Here is a 27,289-nt window from a genome sequence, read left to right on the forward strand (position 1 = left end):
CAGATTTGACATTAATTTCTCACCATTGTTGGACGTTTCAAATACATTAGGTAAGTTACTACGCTTGGCGACTATTGGTTCCTAGAATATATTCATACATCGATGTGTTCTCATTTTGTTTTCAGAACGGGAGGTGGTTAGCGGTGGAAGCCGATAAACGACCGCATTTGCGTGTTGAGATTGAAGGACAATTAGTTCTCCATCTACAGCCTGATCTGCATATACGCCTTAACGAACGATAAGACCTGATAACATAAAGGATGCAGTGGCTTATCCACGGGGGGGGTTTGGGCATAAATACCCCCCCCCCCAAGAGACGAAATTTTTAGAAGAATTTTTTTTTTTTAAGAAAAAAATGTTCGGAAACCCCCCCCCCCCCCCTCACCAATTTTCTGGCTACGCCACTGAGAGGATCCGTTCTATCAATTCCTTGATAAGGCCTACGGAGGGTGCCCAACACACGATGTAAAGATTGTCATCGGGGATGCAAACACCCAAAACGGAAGAAAAAGATTCTTTCATTTTCATCCTTTATTCCGCTACCAACGGTAATGGGCTGCGACTTGCGACCTTTGCTGCTGCTGGAGGGATGGCAATCAGCAGTACCTATTTCGCACGTAAGAATATTCGCTAACACACCTGGTAAAATCCGAGTGGCGATATCTGCTCACAGAAAGACCACGGATGTAATAGATGTAAGGTCATTCAGACTTCAGGGTCCCGAACATTGATTCAGCAGATCACTAACTTGTAGTTACAATAACTTGAACGTGACTATCCACGTCATGAAATCACGAAATAACACCAACATTCATATATAGGTATATGGCCGAAGTGGCCTGTGCGGTATATAAGAGTCTTCTCCATTCGGCTCGGTCCATGGCTACACGTCGCCAACCATGCAATCTACGGAGGGTCCGTAAGTCATCTTTCACCTGATCAATCCACCTTGCCCGCTGCGCACCTCGCCTTCTTGTGCCTGTCAGTGGTGGAAATCTGCGAACCTTACTCACAAAACAAGAAGTAGGCAATGCAAATGACTCGCGAACATTTGTTTTGCCTTTTTCTTGCCTACCTACTTCTCGCAGAGAAAACAAAAAAACGAACCCCGAAAAATGTTCGTGAAGCTTCGCGAGTCATTCGGGTTAGTTTGCTAAAAGTCATAAAACAACCTCGGAACTTATTTCTCACAGATGTTCGAGCAAGAACACACTTGTTTATTGTTATTGTGTTTATGTCAAGTCAAATCTATCCATTGTATTCGAAGTAATCACAAAAACTCGCGACCGAGTTTTTACTCCCGAACAAAATACAGCCCAGCTTTTTGTTTTTGCTCTGCCCGTACTCGCGAACAAAGGAAGCGCCAGAAAAATGCAGGCAGTAGGTTCGTGCGAGTGTGGCATTTTTGGTAGGCCCAATTACACTCTTTTCTTACTCGTGAAGCGAGTATTTCCACCACTGGTGCCTGTCGGATCGTTGTCGAGAACCATTTTCACCGGGTTACTGTCCGACATTCTGGCTACGTGCCCGGCCCACCGCAGTCGTCTGATTTTCGCGGTGTGAAGGATGGATGGTTCTCCCAGCAGCTCATGCAACTCGTGGTTCATTCGCCTCCTCCACCTACCGTCCGCCATCTGCACCCCACCATAGATGGAACGCAGCACTTTCCTTTCGAAAACTCCAAGTGCGCGTTGGTCCTCCACGAGCATCGTCCAGGTCTCTTGTCCGTAGAGGACTACCGGTCTAATGAACGTTTTGTAGATTGTCAGTTTGGTACGGCGGCGAACTCTATTCGATCGAAGCGTCTTGCGGAGTCCAAAGTACGTACGATTTCCAGCCACTATGCGTCTTCGAATTTCTCTGCTGGTATCATTTTCGGCAGTCATCAGTGAGCCCAAGTACACAAATTCTCCTACCACCTCGATTTCGTCACCACCGATGCAAACTCGCGGCGGGTGGCTCACATTGTCTTCTCTTTAACCTCTTCCTATCATGTACTTCGTCTTCGTCTTCGAGTCCAATCCGCTTAGCTTCCCTCTTCAGTCTGATGTAGGCTTCCTCCATCTTCTCAAAGTTACGTGCCATAATATCTATGTCGTCGGCAAAGACAAATAGCTGGACGGACTTATTGAAAATAACCCTCTGCGGGTTTCGAAGGTACTCGAGAATGCCCATGAAACTCGAACTACGCACATCACCCGATCCATCGTCGCTTTGATCAACCGTGTCAGTTTATCCGGAAATCCGTGTTCGTGCATAAACTGCCATAGCTGGTCCCGATCGATTGTATCATATGCGGCTTTGAATTCGATGAATGGATGATGTGTGGGCACGTTGTATTCGCGGCATTTTTGCAGTACTTGGCGAATGGCGAAGACCTGGTCCGTGGTGGAGCGTTCGCCCATAAAATCCACCTGGTACTGCCCCACGAACTCCCTTGCAATTGGTGCTAGTCGACGGCATAAAATTTGGGAGAGTACCTTGTAGGCGGCGTTCAGCAATATGATTGCGCGGTAGTTGTTACAATCCAGCTTATCGCTCTTTTTGTAGATGGGACACACGACACCTTCCATCCACTTCTGCGGCAAAACTTCCTTCTCCCAAATCTTGGTAAAAACCCAGTGCAGCGCTCTAGCCAGTACCTCACCACCGTGTTTGAATAGCTTTCCTGGTAGTTGGTCAACCCCAAAGGCTTTGTTATTCATCAGCCGGCCAATCTCCTTCTGGATTTCCTGGAGATCCGGAGCCGGAAAAATTATGTCCTGCGCGCGTTCTTCCAGGTCCATCACCATACCGCCATCTTCGTCTGCCACATCGCCATTCAGGTGCTCTTCGTAGTGCTGCCGCCACCTTTTGGATCACCTCACATTCGTTCGTAAGAAGGTTCCCGTTTATGTCCTTACACATATCAGTGTGGCACGTGGCCCTTACGTGAACGGTTCAACTTCTCATAGAACTTCCGTGTGTTATTAGCGCGGTACAGTTGCTCCGTTGCTCTTCACGGTCTCGATCTTCCTGCTGGCGCTTTTTCCTCCGGAAAATCGAGTTTTGTCTGTTCCGCGCCTGTTTATATTGTGCCTCGTTCGCCCTCGTGCGGTGTTGCAGCACTCTCGCCCGTGCTGTATTCTGCTTTTCTGCTCACATTCGGCGTCATACCAGTCGTTTCTCTGATCCGGGGGCACCGTGCCAAGTGCAGCGGTTGCGGTTCTACCAATGGCGGATCGAATATCTCTCCAGCCATCTTCAAGAGACGCTGCGCCTAGCTGCTCTTCCGTTGGGAGTGCCACTTCCAGCTGCTGCGCGTATTCTTGGGCTAGTTTACTGTCTTGTAGCCGCCCAATGTTAAGCCACGGCGTCCGACTTCGACGCGTATAATTGTACAACGTCGAGTTTTGAGCGCAGGCATACTGAATTCAATATTCGCACTGCGGTAGGTGCGGACGTTCGTGATGTCGGAGAAGAATTTACCGTCGATTAGAACGAGGTCGATTTGGTTTTCCGTTTCTTGGTTAGGTGTTCTCCATGTGGCCTTGTGGATATTTTGCGGGGAAAGAAGGTGCTTCGGACTACAATTCCGCTGGAGGCTGCGAAGCTTATGCATCGTTGGCCGTTGTCATTCGATACGGTGTGCAGACTATCCGGTCCGATGACCGGTCTATACATTTCCTCCCTTCCTACCTGTGCGTTCATGTCACCGATGACGATTTTGACGTCCCACAGTGGGCATCCATCGTATGTCTGCTCCAGCTGTGCATAGAACACTTCTTTCTCGTCGTCGGATCTCCTTTCATGTGGGCAGTGCACGTTGATGATGCTATAGTTGAAGAAACGGCCTTTAATCCTCAGCTTGCACATCCTTGCGTTGATTAGCTGCCACCCAATCACACGATGGCGCATCTTACCCAGCACTATGAAGCCGGTTCCCAGCTCGCTGGTGGCGCCACAGCTTTGGTAGAAAGTAGCCGCTCGATGCCCGCTTTTCCACACTTTCTGTCCTGTCCAGCAAATCTCCTGCAGCGCCACGACGTCGAAGTTGCGGGGATGTAATTCATTGTAGATCATCCTGTCGCAACCTGCGAAACCTAGCGACTTGCAGTTCCACGTTCCAAGCTTCCAATCGTGATCCTTTATTCGTCGCCTAGGTCTTTGCTGATTATATCGAGTCGCATTATCTCTTATTGTTCGTAATTAGTGGTTTTCCAGGCGGCTTATTGGGCCTGCGCAAACCTCTTGTCTCGTCGGAGGGCCGTCGTGTCAGGGCTGCTTAGCGTCCCACCTAACACCAGAACTTGGGCTTGTGCGCTTTGAGCGGCACACGGTCGCTTTGGTGGGGCCTACTTACGGATACATGCAGCTTTTTATAGGAATTTAACAGGGCCCACTGTCAAACTCCACCACATCCTAGGCAAGCCCCACAACTCGCAGATGGCCTGGGGAGAGATCGTCAAGCCCTTGGACATTTACGTATATATGTAGACGAAGATTGGCTGCACATTCGTATCCGAATTTCTCCTATCAAGGCTCTTGATTATTTTTTTAACTTTTGATAATTCTCTAAATCTAAACTTAATTATTACTGTGTATGCAGCACGTCATGTTACCGTGTTGCATGCAGTTGACCTAATGGTACGTGTGTAGTCGCATGTAAGATGTTTTGTCGCAGCGAAAACGCTTGGAATCGACGGGCGCGCTGTCAAAACAATGATCCACCACCCACTTCGTCCCTTTTGCGCTTTTGCTGACAAATTCCAACACAAAGATAAGAATATTGGGGCCCATCTGCAAATTATGTAACCGAAAGTTAAAAATGTTCAACTCTCGTTAAAGTTTTTGTATGAAAATTCAAAACTTGTATTATAACCGTACTGTTTTGAAATATATTTTTCCCGCCCTTTAGGGACGGTTTTACGTAATTTGTTAACGACCCCTTGGTAAAAAACGATTCATCAGTCTTTTCTATTTTTCGATTGCACCGTGGTGTTCTTTTTATCAAAGTGTCAAAAATTAAGATTTTTGGAAACTGTTTTGGTTGGCAATAGACGATTAGCTCGGTATTGATCCCTTTGCGGTGCTTATTTCCGCCAGGAAGACGCATTCTAAGTGAACATTCGAATATACCAAAATGCATACCGATTAGTGACCGTAGTGTGTTGGTTTAATAAGGGATAAAATGTTATCAAAGAACCGCGCAACAAATTGTGCAGCGGGCAACAGATTTATGACCATAATATCACTATCGTGGAAATGATAAGAAACTAGACTAGAACCAACATTGCAGTAATCAGACGGTCATACAAAGGCGGATCTCTGATCTATAGTGATAGTGTCCTTGGTACAGTATGTATTTAATTTTCGCACGCGACGTGCTGCGAGATTAGAATCAGGATTGATCTTGGATGTTTGTTAGGGTGTCTCAAAAAAATTCAACTCAAAAGCGAAAAAACGGATAACACATTTTTTGTGTTAAATATCTTGGCTGTGCATATGCACAGCACATGTTTCGATACGGACAAATTCTTATCAAATTTGCGTAAAAGAATCCACGTGTCTTAGAGAACTTGAACCCTTAACCTCCTAGTAGGAACTCGTCCGTACGAAAATAATTTTTTTGTTGAATATCTAGGCTGTGCATATCCACAGCACGTTTTTCGATATGTACTAATTGATATGAAATTTGCGATAATCCTACCAGCATGTTATGAATAATAAGCCTGTGAATAGTAGGTAATTGAAAAATATGTAAAGTTTCTTAAAAAATTTCACGTTATTGGACTGTACTACATTTCGCGGTAAAACATCCCACGGTTAATCATTTCGCGATGCACCAATTTGCGTTCATTACCCTTTCGCGATTAGTACTGTTTCGCGTTGAACTATATAGCGGCCAATATAATTTCGCAGGACGCGAGGTGAACCGGCCCAGGGCCGAAAATCTCACTAATAAAGATAATAATAATAATTTCATAGGTTTACGTTTACGAATGTTACCAGTAGTTCTATAGTGTGTTTTTTTAGCTTCGTAAAGCCTCTAAATCTACAAAGTTATGTAAAGCGAACAATCATTGAGTTTTCATTATATTTGTTTGAATTAAAAAAATTAGGGTTGTATACAAGACACGACCGCTCGACGTAAACTACGTAAAACCAGAGGCGCGGCCACGTTCCGAGACGTGGGTAGGACAAAAACTGGATTTCTAAATCTATAGAATACTTTCTATGGCATTTCAGAAACTTTCCGAAGATTTCAAGAGATTTTTTCTGGCATCCTCAGTATCATATATCTCCCTATGTGTTCATAGAACATTTCCAAGAAGCATTTCTACAAACATTCCATTCCAAACGAATTCCAGTGTTTATGGATTCCTGTAAATTTTATAATATATTGGATGGTTTCAAGCAATTATTACTAGCTTCAAGGAATTCGAACCATTGCAAATCTTCAGAAACATCTCTACAATCTTCCATTAAAGCTTATGATCGTCCAAGAACCTTTAATAGTGTCGCATAGACTAAATCACTTTTCTAATTGTATCGTCGATCTATACTTCTGTTTATCTACCTTACCGAGTTATCGATATTTCCTTTCTGTAGTATTGTGGGGATGCAGAGGTTTTCTCGGTCTCTAGTAGCAACAATAACTACACACTAACATTCCTCTTCTTTCCCAACTGACTGGATCGCAGGTAGTAAATACCAACCTTTATTCACTCGGATCGTAGCGCAATTTACATCAGTTCTGACCAGTCACGTAGAAACAACCATTGACAAATAGGTACAATCAGTTTTTCCTCAGTTAAGCTAAGCTATATCCTTGTTTAGATATTCAACTTTTGATTAACTCACGTGTCAGCCTCTCTGAACTAGCAGAAATAATTAAGTACTTCCAGAAAATTTTAAACATTTTTATGAAATTGCAGAAACTATAAGAAACTTCAAGACTTCTTGAAAAATCTCGATACATCATTGAATTCCGAATTGAATTTCACTTTTTGGAATGGAATGAATTCCTCATAGACTCTGAGAATCTTTTCGGAATAGATTTCTCCTTTACAATCCCGGAAGCCTCCAAGATTATCAGACCGCTGATAAACTTTTAAGCCTCTGATTAACCTTGAAACGTTTTAGTGATATTTTTTTAGATCTAGTATTGATAGTATGAGATATTTTAGTTATCCATATGGTATGTTCTTACCATAATCATGGGTAGGACAATGCTTCGACTGTCCTACCCAGGTATTTTCATGCGTAGGACATGTCCTACTTGTCCCACCCACTCCCGGCGCCACTGCGTAAAACCAAATATAGTACACAGCACCAATTATTCCGCTCTATATAGAAGAGGAGGAACTATCCCATCGACACTACTACTCAGCAGGGAGTAGGGACCACACTGTCTAGCAGCTGGGCCACCTTATTCATACACCCCAGTTCAACAATTGATAATACCCTAAAAGCAGGCAATTACTAAGGATTGAAAAGCGCTGCATAGGAAATGCATGTTGCATGAAAAAACTAAAATTTTCAATAGTTTGCGTCGATAGTCAAAAGTTTCAATACTACTGGCAAATTGGTGGAGAGTTTGGAAATGGATTGCTATATAAATCTTTAAAATCCATTGAAAGATACAGCACCTATTAATGTTACAAATCTTACATGATTTCGTGACGGTCCCCAATTTTGAAATTTTCATTTTACACCCTGTATCCGAGTCTTCCCCTTAGACGTAGTTAACGTCAAAAAAATCGAACATTTTGAAGCAAAAAATATTTCACCAGGCAAATCCGAACATTAAAAAAAAGCGAAACAACACACTTTGCCATATACTGGACAAATGCAACCATTCAAAAAAGGCTAAAAAGCACATTCTACCTTATACCGGGCAAATGCGAACATTTAAAGAAGGTAAAACATCACATTTTGTCTTATACAGGGCAAAAATAACATTTAAAGGAAACGAAATATCATATTATGTTTTCTACCGGCCAAATGCGAATATAAATTTAAATAAAGTGAAACAAAACACTTCGCCTTATATCGGGCAAATTTAAACATTTTAAAGAAGGCGAACAACACATTTTGCCTTATAGCGAACATTGCAAATGTTCAAAGGGATCTTTACAAAATTACGTCCATTGTTTTTCGCCCCCCCCCCCCTCTTGTCACAATCTGCCACAAATCACTGGAACCCCCTCCCCCTGTACGTACAACTGTAAAATATATAATGGTTCGTCTTCTTTGTACACAACTTTTACAAGAAATTTATTGGGAATTAACTCGCTTAACAACAAATTAAAATATTTTTTAGCTAATCAAATTGTTGCTCAAATGTAATAAGGTATATTTTCTTGTTGGACGTAATACAAGACGAGCCCACCCGTCTCCCCCTGTCGGAAACTGTTACAAAATTTAGAACCCTCTCAAACCTTGGACGTAATTTTTTAACGATCGCAGAAATCGAAACAATACATTTCGTTTTATACCGGCACCGGGGAATATTTTTTTTATTCTTTATTTAGGTGTTTTTTTAATTCTAGATTAAGTTCAACACCGGAAAGGCACCGGGCAAGCTCAAACATTTAAAGAAGGCAAAACATACCTATAGAACAAAGCGTCACAAGAAATTTAAAAAGCCGCTAGTTAGTGTGGTGTGGTTTAGCAGAACCAGTATAAGCATAAGCTTTAGTATGCTGGTGGCACTGTAGTCAGTTTCTTGAGATGATGGCTTTTTATTAGGCATATTTTTTAGGGAATGATTTGTTTTATCGCCTACGCAAGTTTGACACTTGTGGTAACAGTACTTTGGCTGCTAGATCGCGGTGAACTAAATGTTGGTCACGCAAAATGAAGTGACATTAGCATTCTTATACTTTTGAACCAGAACCACGACCAATGTATCAGAAATAAAGTTCCAAATTTAGCTATCAGAAATAACTTTTCCGTTTTTCCGTTGCTAGATCTTGCTAGTTGCTAGAAAAAGAAACAAAGCAACAAAAATGGTTTTTGTATCACTTTTTCTGGAAACGGTTCATTTGCATTCTTTTTCCGCATTACATCCCGTACATTTTCAAACAAAAATGATAATTTTCAAAAGTTTCAAATATGCTAATGTATATTTTTGAATCAGAAGTATGGAATGTGTATCACAAGTTTTTTGGGACACCCTAATAAAGCTCACGATGCCTTTTTTCATTATTTTTGGTCACGATTCTATCTCCCTGTGTAGTATAGTGTAAATTGCGGACATTCCTTGATCAAAAACATTGCTAATAGTGCCATATTAGTGAATCCAGAGAAAAAGTGACTGCTTCAACCAGCTGGTTTTATAAGTTGTGCATAGTTCCTTAGTGCAGATGATAGCATCTCGGAGATCACGCGTTCCAACTGCATAGACAAACCCTCTCATTTCTTTACAGCTACATAAGAAGGGAATCTTCACTACATGCGGTGATAAGAGTGTTATCTCCCCTCGGCTCTCGTTGCCAAATCAAAGTCAGTGACGGCTGAGTAACGAATTTATATCAGCCGCAGGCATCTGCAGCACCAGAAATGAGGTGTAGCAGCAGGAGCAGCGATTGTCTGCATAAGTGATTTGCAAGCCTTCTTGCCGTCATCACGGTCGTCACTATATAGAAGTGTCGTTCGCCGAGCAGCGAAAGAACCGCGCGAGGGAAGGCAAGTGAAGGTCGTTTCGGTAGTGAGTGCAGCTAACTGCGAAGAAACGGGTAGAACACGCCTGAAGGGAAAACAGCTGGCAGCGCCCGAACTGTGAACTCCAAAGAATAATGCGAATTACCGCGAGTGTTAGAACTTTGACTTGTTTTGGTCGTGCTTTGGTTGTTCGTTGATTTGTTTGTTTCGTTTGCTCATCATATTTATTACTTCTAGGAACAGTTTTGTTTTCGTTAGTGTTGTCGATCTTCCGTATCACATTGTTTGCGAATAAAGTTCATTATCGATTTGTGTTATGTTTAGACAGTTTATGTAGTTTATTATTTTTGTTGAATCGAATCGTGAGTTTCGGTAGATCAAAAGAAGCACAAAACCATGCGGGTCGTGGCGCTTGTGAGCGGTGGCAAAGACAGCACCTACAATATGATGCAGGTGACTGCCGAAGGGCATCAGGTGATCGCCCTGGCCAACCTGCACCCTAAAGACAAAGGTAATACTCCCGTCTAATGAGTAACAACTATATAACACAATTTCTTCTTCCCTTTAAGATGAACTGGATAGCTACATGTACCAGACGGTAGGACACCAAGGCATAGAGAAATTGGCTCAAGCCATGGAATTACCTCTGTACCGAAAAATAACGCGAGGCAATTCTATCAACACCAAGGGCAATTACGAACCAACGGAAGACGATGAGGTTGAAGATCTCTACGAGCTGCTCCGGCAGGTCAAAGAAGAGCAGAATGTAGAAGCGGTCGCAGTTGGAGCTATCCTGTCCGATTACCAACGAGTACGAGTTGAGAATGTGTAAGTAGAACAATTTTCGAGGCAATCTTTTTGACTGACAAACATCCAAATCATCAGTCGATTTATTCTACATTTAGCGTAATTAGATAGGACGTGTGATTATTTTAAACAAATTCGGCAACCAACGATTCGATTTCATCAGTATACGTATCAGCTACGTCTGATTTCCTTTGACATTTTCAGTATGAATAATTCATATTTTTTATAATTCATAATGGTTCGTACAAAAAAAGTTGAGACAGTCAAACTGTTGACAAAATATAGATAGTTACTTGATACTCGATGGGTTACTGCTCCTCCACTATGAGCCTACGGCGAATCTTCAACTGTAAAAAAAACATATTGTACACGGTTGACCACGAAGCCTAAGGCCTCTTGCTGATGGTACTCAACTGAAAATTAGTTTTGCTTAACGCTCTTCCGACATACGAACAACATGTCCAGTCCACTGTGGTAGGCTGTGTTGTATAAGTTTAACAATATTCATCTCTCTACACACCTGCAGCCGGATTCCGGTCAAAAAATGTCTTGTAAGAAAAGAAATTCTCGAAGAGAACTAATAGAACGCCAAGTACCAGTTGAAATGTAGAGCCATTGAAAAAGAAGAAACATCGCGTTTGATTGATTATTTGATTACATTTTTTTCAAGGCAAACATTCCAAAACATCCGAATTATTTCAATATCATGATACATATGTGCACAGTCAACTATCATAATAGAAAGTACGCAGATTTCAAAAACAGAGTTAAAGCTAAGCTAAAGCTAAGTCATATGCTAATGTTTCGGTTAGAAATCACAACAATGCTGTTACGGCCCTCCGACGAGACAGGAGGTTTGCGCAGGCCCAATAAGCCGCCTGGAAAACCAATAATTACGAACAATATAAGAGATAATGCGACTCGATATAATCGGCAAAGACCTAGGTGACGAATAAAGGATCACGATTGGAAGCTTGGAACATGGAACTGCAAGTCGCTAGGTTTCGCAGGTTGCGACAGGATGATCTACGATGAATTACATCCCCGCAACTTCGATGTCGTGGCGCTGCAGGAGATTTGCTGGACAGGACAGAAAGTGTGGAAAAGCGGGCATCGAGCGGCTACCTTCAACCAAAGCTGTGGCACCACCAACGAGCTGGGAACCGCCTTCATAGTGCTGGGTAAGATGCGCCAACGCGTGAGCAGTTAGGCGCAGCGTCTTTTGAAGATGGCTGGAGAGCTATTCGATTCGCCATTGGTAGCACAGCAACCGCTGCACTTGGCACGGTGCCCCCGGATCAGAGAAACAACTGGTATGACGGCGAATGTGAGCAGTTAGTAGAAGAGAAGAATGCAGCATGGGCGAGATTGCTGCAACACCGCACGAGGGCGAACGAAGCACGATATAAACGAGCGCGGAACAGACAAAACTCGATTTTCCGGAGGAAAAAGCGCCAGCAGGAAGATCGAGACCGTGAAGAGACGGAGCAACTGTACCGTGCTAATAACACACGAAAGTTCTAAGAAAAGTTGAACCGTTCACGTAAGGGACACGTGCCACAGCCTGATATGTGTAAGGACATAAACGGGAACCTTCTTACGAACGAACGTGAGGTGATCCAAAGGTGGCGGCAGCACTACGAAGAACACCTGAATGGCGTTGTGGCAGACGAAGATGGCGGTATGGTGGACCTGGAAGAACGTGCGCAGGACATAATTTTACCGGCTCCGGATCTCCAGGAAATCCAGGAGGAGATTCGCCGGCTGAAGAACAACAAAGCCCCTGGGGTTGACCAACTACCAGGAGAGCTATTTAAACACGGTGGTGAGGCACTGGCTAGAGCGCTGCACTGGGTCATTACCAAGATTAGGGAGAAGGAAGTTTTGCCGCAGGAGTGGATGGAAGGTGTCGTGTGTTCCATCCACAAAAAGAGCGATAAGCTGTATTGTAGCAACTATCGCGCAATCACATTGCTGAACGCCGCCTACAAGGTACTCTCCCAAATTTTATGCCGTCGACTAGCACTAATTGCAAGGGAGTTTGTGGGGCAGTACCAGGTGGGTTTTATGGGCGAACGCTCCACCACGGACCAGGTGTTCGCCATTCGCCAAGTACTGCAGAAATGTCGCGAATACAACGTGCCCACACATCATCTATTCATCGACTTCAAAGCCGCATATAATACAATCGATCGGGACCAGCTATGGCAGCTAATGCACGAACACGGATTTCCGGATAAACTGACACGGTTGATCAAAGCGACGATGGATCGGGTGATGTGCGTAGTTCGAGTTTCAGGGGCATTCTCGAGTCCCTTCAAAACGAGCGGAGGGTTATGGCAAGGTGATGGTCTTTCGTGTCTGCTATTCAACATCGCTTTGGAAGGGGTAATACGAAGAGCAGGGATCAACACGAGTGGTACAATTTTCAAAAAATGTCCGTCCAGCTATTTGGCCGACGACATAGATATTATGGCACGTAACTTTGAGAAGAAGCCGACATCAGACTGAAAAGGTAAGCTAAGCCGATCGGACTGGTCATCAACACGTCGAAGACGAAGTACATGATAGGAACAGGTTCAAGAGAAGACAATGTGAGCCACCCATCGCGAATTTGCATCGGTGGTGACGAAATCGAGGTGGTAGAAGAATTTGTGTACATGGGCTCACTGGTGACTGCCGAAAATGATACCAACAGAGAAATTCGGAGACGCATAGTGGCTGGAAATCGAGCGTACTTTGAACTCCGCAAGACGCTCCGATCGAATAGAGTTCGCCGCCGTACCAAACTGAGTATCTACAAAACGCTCATTAGACCGGTACTCATCTACGGACACGAGACCTGGACGATGCTCGTGGAGGACCAACGCGCACTTGGAGTTTTCGAAAGGAAAGTGCTACGTACCATCTATGATGGGGTGCAGATGGGGGACGGTACGTAGAGGAGGCGAATGAACCACGAGTTGCATGAGCTGCTGGGAGAACCATCCATCGTTCACACCGCGAAAATCGGGCGACTGTGGTGGGCCGGTCACGTAGCCAGAATGTCGGACAGTAACCCGGTGAAAATGGTTCTCGACAACGATCCAACGGGCACAAGAAGGTGAGAAGACTCTTATATACCGCACAGGCCACTTTGGCCTTAGTCTGAATAAATTTAAATAAAGCAATATATTAAATTTGGGAAGTATGCACCAAAGAAGTTCCAAGTATGTTGTGAAAATCGTATGGTTATTTCCGATTCATGTCAATTATGATCTTTTTCTTCACGAATGGATTTTTTTTAATGCGAAAGGCTAACCTCAAGTAAAGAGTACATAACTGAGTAGTATTGGAACCAGAATCACGTCTGTTGGTGAGCGTCAATACCCTCCGGTATAAAAGATAGGGAACAGCTTCAGTTTCATCACATGACAATGATATTTGATGTTTCTCAACGTCAGGGAGAATAATGAGCAATGAGGGCGTCATTGAAAGTACATTATGATTGTTAAATGGTTGTTGTAATGGTTGTAGAGCAAGTTATGTGACAAGCCACTATAAATATCACATTTCTATAAAAAGATTCTGTTTTTGTTAATAACTTACTCATTATTTGTCCACCTATTTTTAATTACCTTTAATACTAAAGCCGCTTTAGCGGCCCTCCTTAGCCGTGCGGTAAGACGCGCGGCTACAAAGCAAGACCATGCTGAGGGTGGCTGGGTTCGATTCCCGGCGCCCGTCTAGGCAATTTTCGGATTAAAAATTGACTCGACTTCCCTGGGCATAAAAGTATCATCGTGTTAGCCTCATGATATACGAATGCAAAAATGGTAATTTGGCTTAGAAACCTCGCAGTTAATAACTGTGGAAGTGCTTAATGAACACTAAGCTGCGAGGCGGCTCTGTCCCAGTGTGGGGATGTAATGCCAATAAGAATTTCTCTCGTCGATTTCAATATCTCAAAAACTTCATTTAAATTTGTTATTAAACCAGGTAACAACGTATTTTTTTGAATTTCTTTATTATTTTATTATTAATATTATTTTAATTTTTCAAACAAATGGTCCTCAACCGTCTAAGACGAATTAAGTACTGTCCATTTTTTTAATTCCACCAGTTAATTTTCGTTATCTTTGCAGATACGTATTTCGACCACAACTGTGTGGTCGTCTTCAGTGTCTTGTACTTGACTCGACTTGAAGAAAACAATCGCAACTTACACTATTTATACTACGCTAGGTACCTAATCTAATCTTATTTGCCTACTTTATTTACCTATACAGTAAATTACTTTATTGCTTAGGTAGAAAATTGAAGAGCCAAGAGCTGCCATTTCCCTGATCCTTATTCAACAGCGCTGTTTGTACCTGTCGGTGGATTTCCAAATTCTCAGCTACATCGAGGAAACTCGAAACTCGAGAAATTTCTTACCTCCAGTGTTTCCTCGTCGTATGTGTCGTGTGGCATGTTTCGACCCCAGTTAGACGAAGCGGCATACAACCATGCGGGACCTGTCCACCAGATCGGATGGCTGACAAGCTCTTGCGGAGAAATGCCTCGAGAAGCACAGTCTGCTGGATTATCCTTTGATGAGACGTGCGCCCAGTGCTTTCTAGGCAAGATGTCTAAAATCGAAGAAGTTCTATTGGCTATGTACGTATTCCACTTGCGGGGATGACCGGATAACCACTGCAGTACAATGGTTGAATCAGTCCAGGCATATTGCTCGATGTGGAATCTTTTGAAAGGTTCTGCTACGTGCTTCATCAGTTTTGCCAACAATTCAGCTGCATTCAGTTCCAGACGCGGTATTGAAACTTGACGAACTGGAGCGACCTTCGTCTTCGCAGCCAGTAGAGTAACATTGATCTCGCCGTTGCTGTCCACTGACCTCAAATATATCACAGCAGCATACGCCTCCTCTGAAGCGTCAGAAAACCCGTGTAGTTCAATGCGGCCGTTGTAGTTTGCCGCCCATCTTGGTATCTTGATTTGCTCCAGCTGATGTAGGTTTTCTTTCACTTCCATCCATGCCTCCCCGATGACAGGAGGTAATGCGTCATGCCAGTTAAGGTCGTAGAGCCAACACCTTTGGTAGAGAATTTTGACTCGTACTATCACTGGTGCAAACCATCCGAATGGGTCGAACAGTTTGGCAGAATCCGATAGCAGTTGATGTTTTGTGTTCGGTCCGTCGTTTGCCATAGTCACCTTAAATGTAAAGACATCTTCTCCTGGAACCCAATGCGTCCCAAGGGCTTTCACGGTGTTTCGTTCATCCGGAAATTGTATCGCCATCGAGTTGTTGTTGATGTCTGATAGAGACTCTAATACTTCAGCTGAGTTTGAACTCCATTTGCGGAGAGTAAAACCTGCAGCATCAAGTATCTCGTTGATTTACTTGATTATTCGCTTAGCCTTCTCCACAGAGTCCGCGCCAGATGCTAGATCGTCAACGTAAGTGTGTCGTTTAATTCGCTCTGCCGCTTCTGGATACTTAACCTCGAATGCTTCTGCTGCCTTGTGCAACGCTGCCATTGCCAGGAATCCTGAATTCTTTAAGCCATAAGTAACAGTGAGCAGTCGGAAATGTTGGATGGGTTTGTCCGGGGAATCCCGCCATACGATGCGCGTGTAGTCGGTGTCGCTAGGATGAACTAAAACTTGGCGGTACATCTTCTCGATGTCCGCTATGAATGCCACCGGGTACGATCTGAATCGTAGCAGCACTTCGAAGAGATCCGCATTGATGTTTGGGGCATCTAATAATACATCGTTCAGTGATGTTCCGCTTGTGGTAACGGCTGAGCCATCGAACACCACCCTGAGCTTGGTAGTGGCGCTCTCCTCTTTAATAACTCCGTGATGTGGCAAGTAATATGACTGGGAGCAGTCAACGTCAATTTCTTCTTGTGGAACAATCTTCATATGTCCCAGTTCCTGATATTCCTGCATGAAGGATACGTATCGTTGTTTGAAACCACTATCGTTGTCAAATCTGCGTTCCATGAACCTTAATCGCCTGGTAGCAGCGACCAGAGAGTCTCCAAGTTTGAGCTTCGAATCATCCATTGGTAAGCGGACGATGAAGCGACCTTCCTGAGAACGTGTGAGAGTGGAATTGAAACCCTCAACCACTTTTTGTTCATCCTTAGTTAGCTGCCTGGGTTCACGGAGCTCCTGATCTTCCCAAAACAGCCGCAGAGTCCGATCGATATCAACCTCTTGATGCAGATTGATGACCGAGTGATACGAATGGGCACATTCGTCTGTTGAGACTTTCCCTGCAACCATCCACCCGAAGACGGAACGCTGTGCCACAGGATTTCCGTAGTGATCCTTGACCTGTCCAGATTGTAGGATGGACAGAAACACGTCGGCCCCAAGAATAATGTCCATTGACCCAGGCTTGTTGAATTGTGGGTCGGCTAGTTGCAGTCCTTCCAAATAGGACATATTTGACACATTAAATCGCTGACACGGCAGGGTTGCCGTTAGTTTTCCCAGTACGTAGGCTTGTGTGACGAGCTTTCTTGCTTTCTCGAAGCGTGGTGTGATCACCAGTGTAACCTTGCCGGCGGTTTTGCCGACAACCTCTGCGTTTACTCCAGTGACTTCCAATGTGGCGTTGCTACGCCTCAAACCTAGGCGCTTTACGCACGCCTCTGTGATGAGCGATACCTGCGAGCCACTGTCAACAAGAGCCCTTACGTCGTACAATTTACCGTCACTTCCAGCTACCTGTGTCACCACCGTCGGCAGCAGTGTGATTTCGCGTCCATCCTCGTGAGTCTGTGTTGAGTTCACATTCACCGATGCCGTAGCTAAATCCTCTCCAATTTCCTGCTTTGACTGATCTTGTTCCGATTTCCTTCCCTTTTGGCTTGCTTCTTGTGTGCACAACAGTGTATGGTGACGTTGCTTGCAGTCCGCAGAACGGCATACAGATTTTGAGGGACATTTCCTTGCTGTGTGGGAAGAGCGCAAACAGTTAAAGCATAGCTTTGCTGTTTGTGCCAGTTCTCTGCGCTCCGCCACTTCCATTTCTTTGAATCGATCACAGTGATAGATCGGATGATCCTTCAAGCATTTGACGCACCCTGACGATGACGTATTGGCGTGGAATGATTGCACCTTTTCACTAATATGTGCCTTTGCGCAGTCCCTTTTTGTGTTGTCTGCTTGATTTGGTCGCTTTGTGAAAGCTGTGCACGTTTCAAGTGCGTCGCAGCGCTTTTGTAAAAACTTCAAAAAATCTGCGAACATCGGATTATCGACATCAATTATTTTCTGGGCCCATAGTGATCGTGTTTCTTTGTCGACCTTTTCCAGCAGCAAGTGAATGATCAAGGATCTCTTGATTCGAATTCGTTTCCGAGTGCCTTGAGCTGACGTATTACGTCATCGGATGTGGTCACTAACTTCTTCAGTCCGCTCACAGTTGACGTTAATATTTTATCGATGAACTCTCGGATCAGGTCAAAAACCGCATACTTCTTTTTTTATCGTAGTGTGCTTCTAGAGTGTCCCAGGCTTCCTGGTATAGTTGGCATCGCTGATAGGAAATGAGCTTACCATTTTCTTCGCATCGCCGTCTAACTACGACAATAGGTACTGCATCTTGAGAGAATCTTTCAGGTCAGCCCTGTTGTGGATGGTACTCACAAACAAGTCCTTGAAAGAGTGCCAGTTCTTCCTTTCTCCTTTGAAAATTGGGATGTTCAGCTGCGGAAGTTTTACGTTGAGTGGATGATACGGATTCGACACCTGTCCGGCAGCTAGTGGTGGAGTTGGCCTCATTTGATTTAAAATCATTGCCTGCTGCGTCTCCACAAGCGCTCTAATCGCATCCCGAAGATCATTATGGGCCAAACACAATTGATACGTTTGCGTGCGTTTTGACAGTTTTCCCATGGAGAAACTGTCAAAACGCACGCAAACGTATCAATTGTGTTTGGCCCATTAGTCGATTCACCTGTACCGGCACTGTAGTTTGACATCCGATCCTGATTATCTTCCAGATACGATGTGTAAAATCCCTTCGCTTGGTAATACTTCTTCTTCTTCTTCTTCTTCTTATTGGCATTACATCCCCACACTGGGACAGAGCCGCCTCGCAGCTTAGTGTTCATTAAGCACTTCCACAGTTATTAACTGCGAGGTTTCTAAGCCAGGTTACCATTTTTGCATTCGTATATCATGAGGCTAGCACGATGATACTTTTATGCCCAGGGAAGTCGAGACAATTTCCAATCCGAAAATTGCCTAGACCGGCACTGGGAATCGAACCCAGCCACCCTCAGCATGGTCTTGCTTTGTAGCCGCGCATCTTACCGCACGGCTAAGGAGGGCCCCCGCTTGGTAATACACTTCGTCGAATTGCAGGCGGTAGTTGAATACCGACGCTACATCTTCCAAGTTGCTGGTGTTTTCTTCAATGGTGGTCTGCAATTTCTCGAAGTGGCCAGCAAGTTCCGTGAGCTTATCCTTTCGCTCTTGCACTTCCTCAATCGTAGGATTCCTCGTGCGAAGAGTTTCGGCGATGGATAACTCCCATTTCACTTTCGCGAACATAACCTCCCTTTTCGTTTGTAGCTTTTCAAGCTCATTTTTGTCCATGATACCCGGACGCGAAGGACCAAATGTACCGTAGTTAAACAGGAGGGGCGAACCTGGACCGGCAACGTAATCGAGACGACCGTAAATCGTTCCGCGGAATACTTTCGGGGTTCCGGAAGACGTAATTGAAAACGCGACCAACTGCAACGAGAAACCTTTTATTTATGTTTGTTCATATAAAAATGTATACATGGGTTTTCAGAAAATAAATTGTTGGTTGGCGCCGAGGGGTCGACGCATGTATGATCATAAACAACCTTTTCCGAACTAAATCTATCACATGTTGTGCATATGCATAATCGAGTTTCAGACATAGTAATTAATTTCCACTCCGGGTGGCTTAATACCCGGCATATAGGCAATTAACTTTGAATGTACTATAATGTTTTGTTCAAAATGCAGATGGTTTCTTCGTAGGAAACTAAGAAACAAATATTTCTTACAGTTTACGGTGTCTAATATATTTATTTATTTATATACATACATATTTACGACTCACATTGATGAAACAAAAAAAAGTTAATGTTCCTCCTTTCTCAACAGGTGCAATCGTCTCCAGTTGATATCACTGGCCTACCTGTGGCGACGAGATCAAACCGAACTGCTACAAGAAATGATCGACTGTCAGGTGTACGCAATCATCATCAAGGTGGCCGCCCTGGGGCTCATCCCTGATCGACATCTGGGTAAATCGCTCAAAGAGATGCAGCCCCATCTGCTGAGTATGAAGGACAAATACGGGTTAAACGTTTGCGGCGAAGGTGGCGAATACGAGACCTTCACATTGGATTGTCCCCTTTTCAAGAGCCGCATCGTTGTAGACGACGTTCAGACGGTGATAAGTTCCGCCGATCCGGTCTGTCCGGTAGGGTACCTTAATTTTACCAAACTCCGACTGGTGCCAAAGGACCGAACCGAGACGGTAGTGGTGAAGAATTCACTCGACTTCATCGCTGATCTAAACGAGAGTAGCTATAGTGACTTAAGCGATCCAGATCTAAGTGAAACAGAGCTGGAACTGATAGAGAAGGTGACCAATGCCAAGGCGGTTACGATGCGTACTTCGTTCAGCAAGGACGATCTCACGGCGGATGGTCCTACCGGAGTATCCCGCAGTAATAGCATTACCAAAGATTTCGCCACAGAAGTGATTCAGCTGCCGCGATCACCAGTCAAGATACTCACCAAGCGACTTAGCATAGATGGAAACAGTGGGAGCGGCGGCGGTGGTGGAACTGCTACTCAAGATACCAAGTTGGTGTACGAACGGGAACAGGAGCCACTGACGAATGAACCTCGGGCAATCGTGAATTCCAAAGGGTGGATGTGGGTGGCTGGAGTTCAAGGGGTGGCCCAAACATCTAGTCAAGCGATGGAAATCGCCCTCAAATCGCTGGAAGGTTTGTCATCAGATGCGTTTTTGTTTTGTTGTTCTTCAAAATTTATAATATTTTATTTTTCTTCCAGACCTTGTAACCTCAAATTCGTTCACACTACGCCAGATATGCTACATTACCTTGTACGTGAGAGACATGAACGAATATTCCTATCTTAACGAAATTTATTCGGAAAAATTCGGCTTCACGAATCCTCCAACTAGGGTGAGTGGGTTAAAATGATAATAAAATATGGCAAATTTCTTCCAAAGAGGTAATATATTCAGCATGGACCATTTTTACATGTCAAAGAGACTAGTCCGTGGTATTATAATACTTCTCATAACTTGACTTGCACACAACTCCTTCTTAAGAGAGAATTTTTTGACTTCCATGGGCGTTGTATTAGCTATTAGGTAAATCTGCGCATTGAACACTAAGCAACGCAATGTCCCAGTGGGGGATGTGATGCCAATAAAAAAAGAAAAAAGTATCATGCAGCTAAGGAACGTTCGATTTCATATAGAATAGAAGTTTGTTGTTTTTTTTGCTAAACGATCACTTTTTTCAAAAATCATCTATCAAAATGTTTGACAATCAGTATCCTGGCTTTCAGAGAAAATAATCATATAAGGAAGATGTTTTGTGAAGAATATAACAAATAATTATGATCATTTTGTAGGTTTGCGTAGAATGTCCTCTTCCCGAGAATTGCCACGTTGTGTTGGAAGCGGTCGCATTCAATCCCGAAAAATCTAGTAAGTATTGCAAGAGTTTGGTCCCTTTTTGAGATATTTAATATTCACCCCACGACTCATTACAGTATCTGAACTGGAACATAAAAGACACACAATGCATGTCCAGGGTATCTCTCACTGGGCTCCTGCTAACATTGGTACTTATAGTCAATCGACGAAGGTAACCCACACGGGCTTGCTGACGCTCTAAATAATCTTAAAATACAATAAACTTCCTTCTAGGTGGGTCATATAACCTACATATCGGGTCAAATTGCGCTTGTCCCGGGTAGCATGACCATCATTGAGGGTGGCATCAAGCAGCAATGCAAGCTCACGTTGCGCCATGTTAGCCGGATAGCGAAAGCAATGCATGGTCAAGGTCAGCTACGGGATGTCGTTCAGGTAATTGATCACAACTGACTGTATGCAGACGAGTTGTACTCAAATCTTATATGTACATTATAACTTTTTTTGTGTTCAGGGAATTTGTTTTGTAACTCACCCGAGTTACATTTATGAAGCCCGGAGGCAATGGGAACGGCGGACAGCTAACGCAATCATAGATTACATCGTAGTACCAGCATTACCTCGAGGAGCCCTCGTTGAGTGGCAGGTCTGGGCTCACACACATAACGACAAGTTTGATTGTAAGTAATCGTAAATCTTTAGAAATAATTAGAGTAGAGTGGGGCAAGAGTACGCACTTAGTTTTCAAACGATCATGTGGCCCTTCTGAAGCAAGCTTCTGCATATCAAATCAGTGTCGATGATTTATATACTCTTCCTTTATGTTACCCAGTGGAAAAAATATTGAAATTATTGAGTTTCATTTTAATAGAACCCTTATTGCAAGACAAGTGAAAAACGCACTCTTACCCCACCGGTGGGGTAAAAGTGCGCATCGTGTGGGGTAAGAGTACGCATTATCCAATCATGCATTATCCAATCATGTGCTTTAAGTATATATTTACACAAATAAGAGTTAATAACATTTAATTGATGTTTAATGAGCATATATTAGGGAATGTTCAAAGATTACGTAACTCTTAAAGGGGGAGGGGGTCCTAAAAATGTGCACTTTCATACGAAAAACCATTATTTTTTATATATACAAAAAACTACAGAGGTAAAAATATAGATCAGGTTTCGCGTGGCATATACAAAAGCATTTTCCTTAAAGAAAGTCCACCAATCACGTAACGTAAAATTTGGCTCTTTCATCACCCCTCCCCCCTATCTTACACTATTTGTATGAACCCTCTAAAAATTATATGGATCGTCACACATCTCGCAACCCATCCCAGCTAAACGTTGCGTAATTTATGATTATTTCTTTTGATTAAATGAAATTATCATTTAGATCAAATTGCGTTTTCGTACTATGTTTAGGTGTACAACAAGTCCTAATACAATTTCATTATTTCGCTTCAGTGCTTTGTTCGCTAAGTCCTTTCTAACACCGAATTGCTTCAACTTATCCTAAAAACTTGTGATAATTTCGAATTCTGTCCCTTTTTTCTTAGTTGTGGATCTTTACGCTTTGGAAGAAGTCTTATTTCGGCCGGAGATACGGGTTTGACATCATAACTTGAAGATTCATATGCGTACTCTTGCCCCACCGGTTCCTACGTACTTTTACCCCACAGTCCCAAAAATTATTCAAGTAATGGTTTTGACTTCTTGGAAAACCAATCGGATTGGTGTTCTGTACCATAAAGTACTCTATACAAAAGGTTATCGAAATGGTATCAGGGTTGGTCATTTCTCACACTTCGTCTTGAAATGTGTAGAGAATTTACAAATAAAGAGAAGTGTATTGATTCACACTCGAGAGCGTTCACACGTACGTGTGATTGAAGCCAAGAGAAACATGATCGATAAAGAGTGAGAACATTTTCGGTCGCGTGTGTTTTGATATTGTGTACAAAATGGCCTATGTTTAGGCGCTCACAACAGCGTATTTACATGGAAGATTTAGAATATAGCCTAAATGTATGCATTTTGGTAAACAGCAAATTACCATTTTCCTGTACTCTTTACACTTGTGGACTTGTGCGACGAAGAGTGGATACTACGCACGCTCCTTCATTCAAAGATAAAGTGTATTTCTGCACAATACACTCGGATAACAGATCGAGAAAAGAGAAGTTTTTACACCTTCTCTTGAATACTCCTCAGAGCGAACCAACCCTGAATGGTATAATGTTCACCTGATTGAACGTATATATGGTAATGAAATACTAGTTGCGGAAACCCAATTATTTTCAGCAAAATGACCAAATCGTCAAATCGTTTACAATTACACATGATAATAGTTGGCCAGAATACCTGTCAAACTGATGCAGTGTTGCTAGTTTATCGTTTTTTATTACTTCAAAAAATCGAAAACGTACTCTTACCCCACGCGCACTCTTGCCCCACTCTAATATATTGTAATAAACGTGTGTTTCGGGTGAGTGCTGGAATCAAACTGCTTTATTGAGAGAACAAGATAATACATTGAAGGTTGATCACTTTCGACTATCCCACACTGAACACCCCCACAACAAGCTAAATGATGCACCCGCTACATCCTTCTATTACATCGGAATACCAGGAACGTTTGTGCTGCGTTTTGCTGAAGTCCTACAATGCGATTTCTATAAACGAGATGAAACACACTGGTCAACAACTAGCCCTTTATGTTTTTTTCTCGAAGGTCTTCCCAACAAGCCGAGATCAAATAGTTGCTTCCGTTTCCTATTGCGACGATTTTCTGGTTTGGTATACCAGTGTCCTTCTTCGAACCCTAATACTTCCTCCTCTCTTTCTGCTTCCACTGATCTAGCTTCAGAGCACTGATTGTTACTCAATACCGTTTTGAATGACACATTGTCCGACATCAAACGATTATGTTGCTGGCACTTTGTGGATCTGGTTTCCGTTGTCTCCTCTATGAATGGAATCGGCTCGGTGTCTTTCGATGTCGGCACCTTGCTTTTAACAATTTGATTAGTATGCCGCTTGATTGTTCTCCGAGAAACTGCCAGCTCTACCAAATAATTTCTTTTTCCTGTTTTTTGAAGAATAATTGCCTTTCGCCAGGAAGCTTTGTTGGGATCTGAATAATCGCGCACCAATACCGATTCACCCACATCGAAGTCCACTTCTCGATTCCCCTTGTGTTGTTGAACTTGTTTCGCTTGATGTTTTTCCAGATTACATTTGACGCCACTTTCGTCCATTGAAGATGCAGAGATTGGAGAACGTGCTATGTCGAGCCTAGTTTTAATGTCTCTGTTTAACATAGCAACCGCTGGTGATACCTCCGATGAGCAATGTCTTGATTTGCGGTAACCCATCAAAAAGTTCGAAATTATTTCTGATATCGGTGCTGCTGTCTTGCATCGTAGTGTTTTCTTTAACGATACTTTAAAGGTTTTTACGAAATTTTCAGCCGCTCCATTTGTTGCTGGGTGACCAGGTGCTGTGAGTGTTTGCTTAATCCCATTGGCCTTCAGAAAGCGGCGAAATTTATCCGCCGTGAATTGAGTTCCATTATCGCTGACCAATTCATCCATCAGACCGAATCTAGCCATACATTCCATAAGCTTTTCAATAGTGTAATCAGACGTAATGCACTTCGTGTGAAACACTTCCGGCCATTTTGTAAAGGCATCGATTATTATCAGGAACCAAAAGCCATTGATTGGACCTGCGAAGTCTACATGTACCCTAGACCACGGTTTGTTAGGGACTTTCCAAGGGATCAGTTTGGCCAATGGAGGTGCCGGTTGTTCCAGTGCACAAGGTTCACACTGCCCCGCTAATAATTCCACAGCTTTATCTATATTGGGCCACCAGATGCAACCCCTGGCAACGCTCTTCATTTTGTTTACCCCAAGATGCGATGAGTGGAGTATTTCCAAAAGTTGTCGGCGTAATTTCGTTGGTATTACCACTCGATAACCTCGCATTACAACCCCATCTTCCACTGACAATTCTTCCATGACGTTTTTAAAATCCATTAGCTCGGAACTTACGTTTTTGCTTCCATCAAGTATGCAGTCTCGTAGTTTACAAAGCACCAAATCCTCGTCTGTGGCCGTCCTAAGCGCATTTCTATCGACCAAATTCGGCTCCTGTGAACTCATGAAATTTAGGTACGTACCGTCCTCCTTCCATAATTCCCATGACTCCACTGCGGCTCGTGATGGGTAATCTGCTACGTTGTCTCGTGATTTGACATATTCCAACTTGTAATCAAATCCGGAAATGAAATTAGACCAGCGCTGTACTCGTCCTGCTGCCATCACAGGGATTCCCTTCTGTGGTCCCAAAATGGATACTAACGGATTATGGTCCGTTTTAATGGTGAACCGATTTCCCATTAAATACAAATAATATTTGTTCAATCCGTACATAATCGCCAGTCCTTCTTTGTGTAACACACTATAGCATTCTTTAAAAGGTTATATAACTTTGACATGATAAAACTTGTCAATAATCACAAGTTGATGGTGTCTCATAATGCCCCTACATGTTAGTTAGTTGGGTCGAGGATGTAGCCCAACATGGGAATCTTGACTGTATTACATGATACATCGACGGACCAAGTCTCTGCACTGTTGTACGACTTGAGAATTTACTGTGGACCAAGAATCAAAAACCATTGTATTAAAAAATAATTTATACCTTGAAATTTCTTCTTTGGTTTACAGATGAGGAGACTGGTTGTTCCATAGGAGATTATTCAATTTCTATACGAAGACGTTGGAATTACGAAAATAATTGTGCATCTGTAGTCTGCTATGTATCTACTGGTAACTCCTTTAAAGATAAAACTTTGACAATGAACTAAGTTTCAGTTACACTTTTAAAGGCCTGGCAACATCAACGACCAAACTGGCGGAATTGAGCGATGACTTCCTTCAGCACCACCATCAACTTGCCCAAAGCTTCAGTCGAGAGCAAATCCACGATACGATAGCCTACGTGCTGCGGAAACTGCTCCAAGATTATCCAGTGGGGAACAGCCCGACGAACGAGTCCGGTTCTTCATCATCGGACGAACAGAACCACCATAACAGTCATCACCCACAGTACCATCATCAAGTGAGTCACCACAGAACGGAAGGAGCAGAACCAAAAACCGAATGCGGCAAACCGACCGTTCACTTGCGCTTCTTCTATCAGGTTTCGTCGATTGCGTCCGTCCAGCTGCTAGTGGAAGCAATCGAAAGTTTTCTTAGCTTACCGTCCAACACGGCCCGGATTGCGTATACCGTAGTTCCGGCGTGCCATTTGCAAAACTTTAGCACCTTTATTTCGATTTGTGGCCTGCGGCATCACGAATAAATTTATTAGAAAAAAAAAGAAGCCAACGAGATTGTCATGTCAGCGCTTATTTGCTATCAACTTTTTACACAACTACGACATTTTCCAATTTTACATGTTACTCAAAACTAAAGTTTAAACAGATTAATATAACAAGTGGAGGTTTTTTCCCTGCTGTTGCGATAAGGGAAGAGGAAAAGGAGCGAAATAATGAAAAAATCAAAATTTAAAGTCAGGTTCTAGCGACAGTTCAGCGTGTCAGCTAAAAAATGTTCACGAAGCATCCTAAGCTCAGGTGGATTGTTCACGGATCGCTTATCTTACTCGAAGTCAGCTAAAAGTATATATAATATATTACATGTTAATAAAAAAAAAGTAATTGATGATCCAATGCAAAATAATTATAATATTAGAAAATTTGATTATCATCCGAAAAAAATCCTGAGAAAGATCAAGATAACAACATAACATCAACAGCTTTCTTATGTCCGCCATTGCATCAGCATGTATATTGTGTTGCAAGTATAATCGATACAATATGCGTAGGGAGCGAATGTTTCCCACCTGTAAAAAACAGAATCGAACTCGCTATCTCCGGATTGTCAATACTACACCTTTGCTATCAAGCCTAACTAGAGACGACATGCTTACTTTTGGTTATTAGAGTGAAATCAGGAGTGATTCAGTCTCATTCCATATTTTCGACCACTATTCTAGTTTGAATCTGGACCAAATAGAACAAACTCGCTGGTTTCCCCAGCAGTGTTCCAATCATGTTTTTCAAATTTTTAATTAAGG

At 43.1% G+C, this 27,289-nt stretch overlaps 1 protein-coding gene across 5 annotated transcripts; it reads left to right on the plus strand.

The window, feature by feature from the left end:
* Positions 1 to 4,961: 4,961 nt before the first annotated feature.
* Positions 4,962 to 26,892, plus strand: LOC134225293 (uncharacterized). 5 transcript variants are annotated; one of them, XM_062705245.1, is made up of 12 exons: positions 4,962 to 5,337; positions 9,224 to 9,326; positions 9,414 to 10,159; positions 10,218 to 10,476; positions 19,603 to 20,459; positions 20,527 to 20,660; positions 21,118 to 21,193; positions 21,259 to 21,353; positions 21,416 to 21,577; positions 21,657 to 21,822; positions 25,876 to 25,977; positions 26,037 to 26,892. In XM_062705245.1, the coding sequence occupies exons 3-12, from the start codon at positions 10,045 to 10,047 to the stop codon at positions 26,510 to 26,512; spliced, it is 2,442 nt and encodes an 813-aa protein (XP_062561229.1). In that variant the 5' UTR covers positions 4,962 to 5,337; positions 9,224 to 9,326; positions 9,414 to 10,044; the 3' UTR covers positions 26,513 to 26,892. The 5 variants fall into 5 exon arrangements, with proteins under 5 accessions (XP_062561229.1, XP_062561230.1, XP_062561228.1 ...); XM_062705246.1 differs by having other exon boundaries at positions 9,224 to 9,297; XM_062705244.1 differs by lacking the exon at positions 9,224 to 9,326.
* Positions 26,893 to 27,289: the final 397 nt, after the last annotated feature.

Source organism: Armigeres subalbatus, chromosome 3 (assembly GCF_024139115.2).
Source record: "Armigeres subalbatus isolate Guangzhou_Male chromosome 3, GZ_Asu_2, whole genome shotgun sequence".
Classification (NCBI taxonomy): Eukaryota; Metazoa; Arthropoda; class Insecta; order Diptera; family Culicidae; genus Armigeres; species Armigeres subalbatus.

Coding starts and splice junctions, on each gene's coding strand:
- LOC134225293 (XM_062705245.1), top strand. CDS start 10,045: ATGCGGGTCGTGGCGCTTGTGAGCGGTGGCAAAGACAGCACCTACAAT. Junction 21,823..25,875: donor ACATAACGACAAGTTTGATT/GTAAGTAATCGT, acceptor TTTGGTTTACAG/ATGAGGAGACTGGTTGTTCC. Junction 25,978..26,036: donor AGTCTGCTATGTATCTACTG/GTAACTCCTTTA, acceptor ACACTTTTAAAG/GCCTGGCAACATCAACGACC.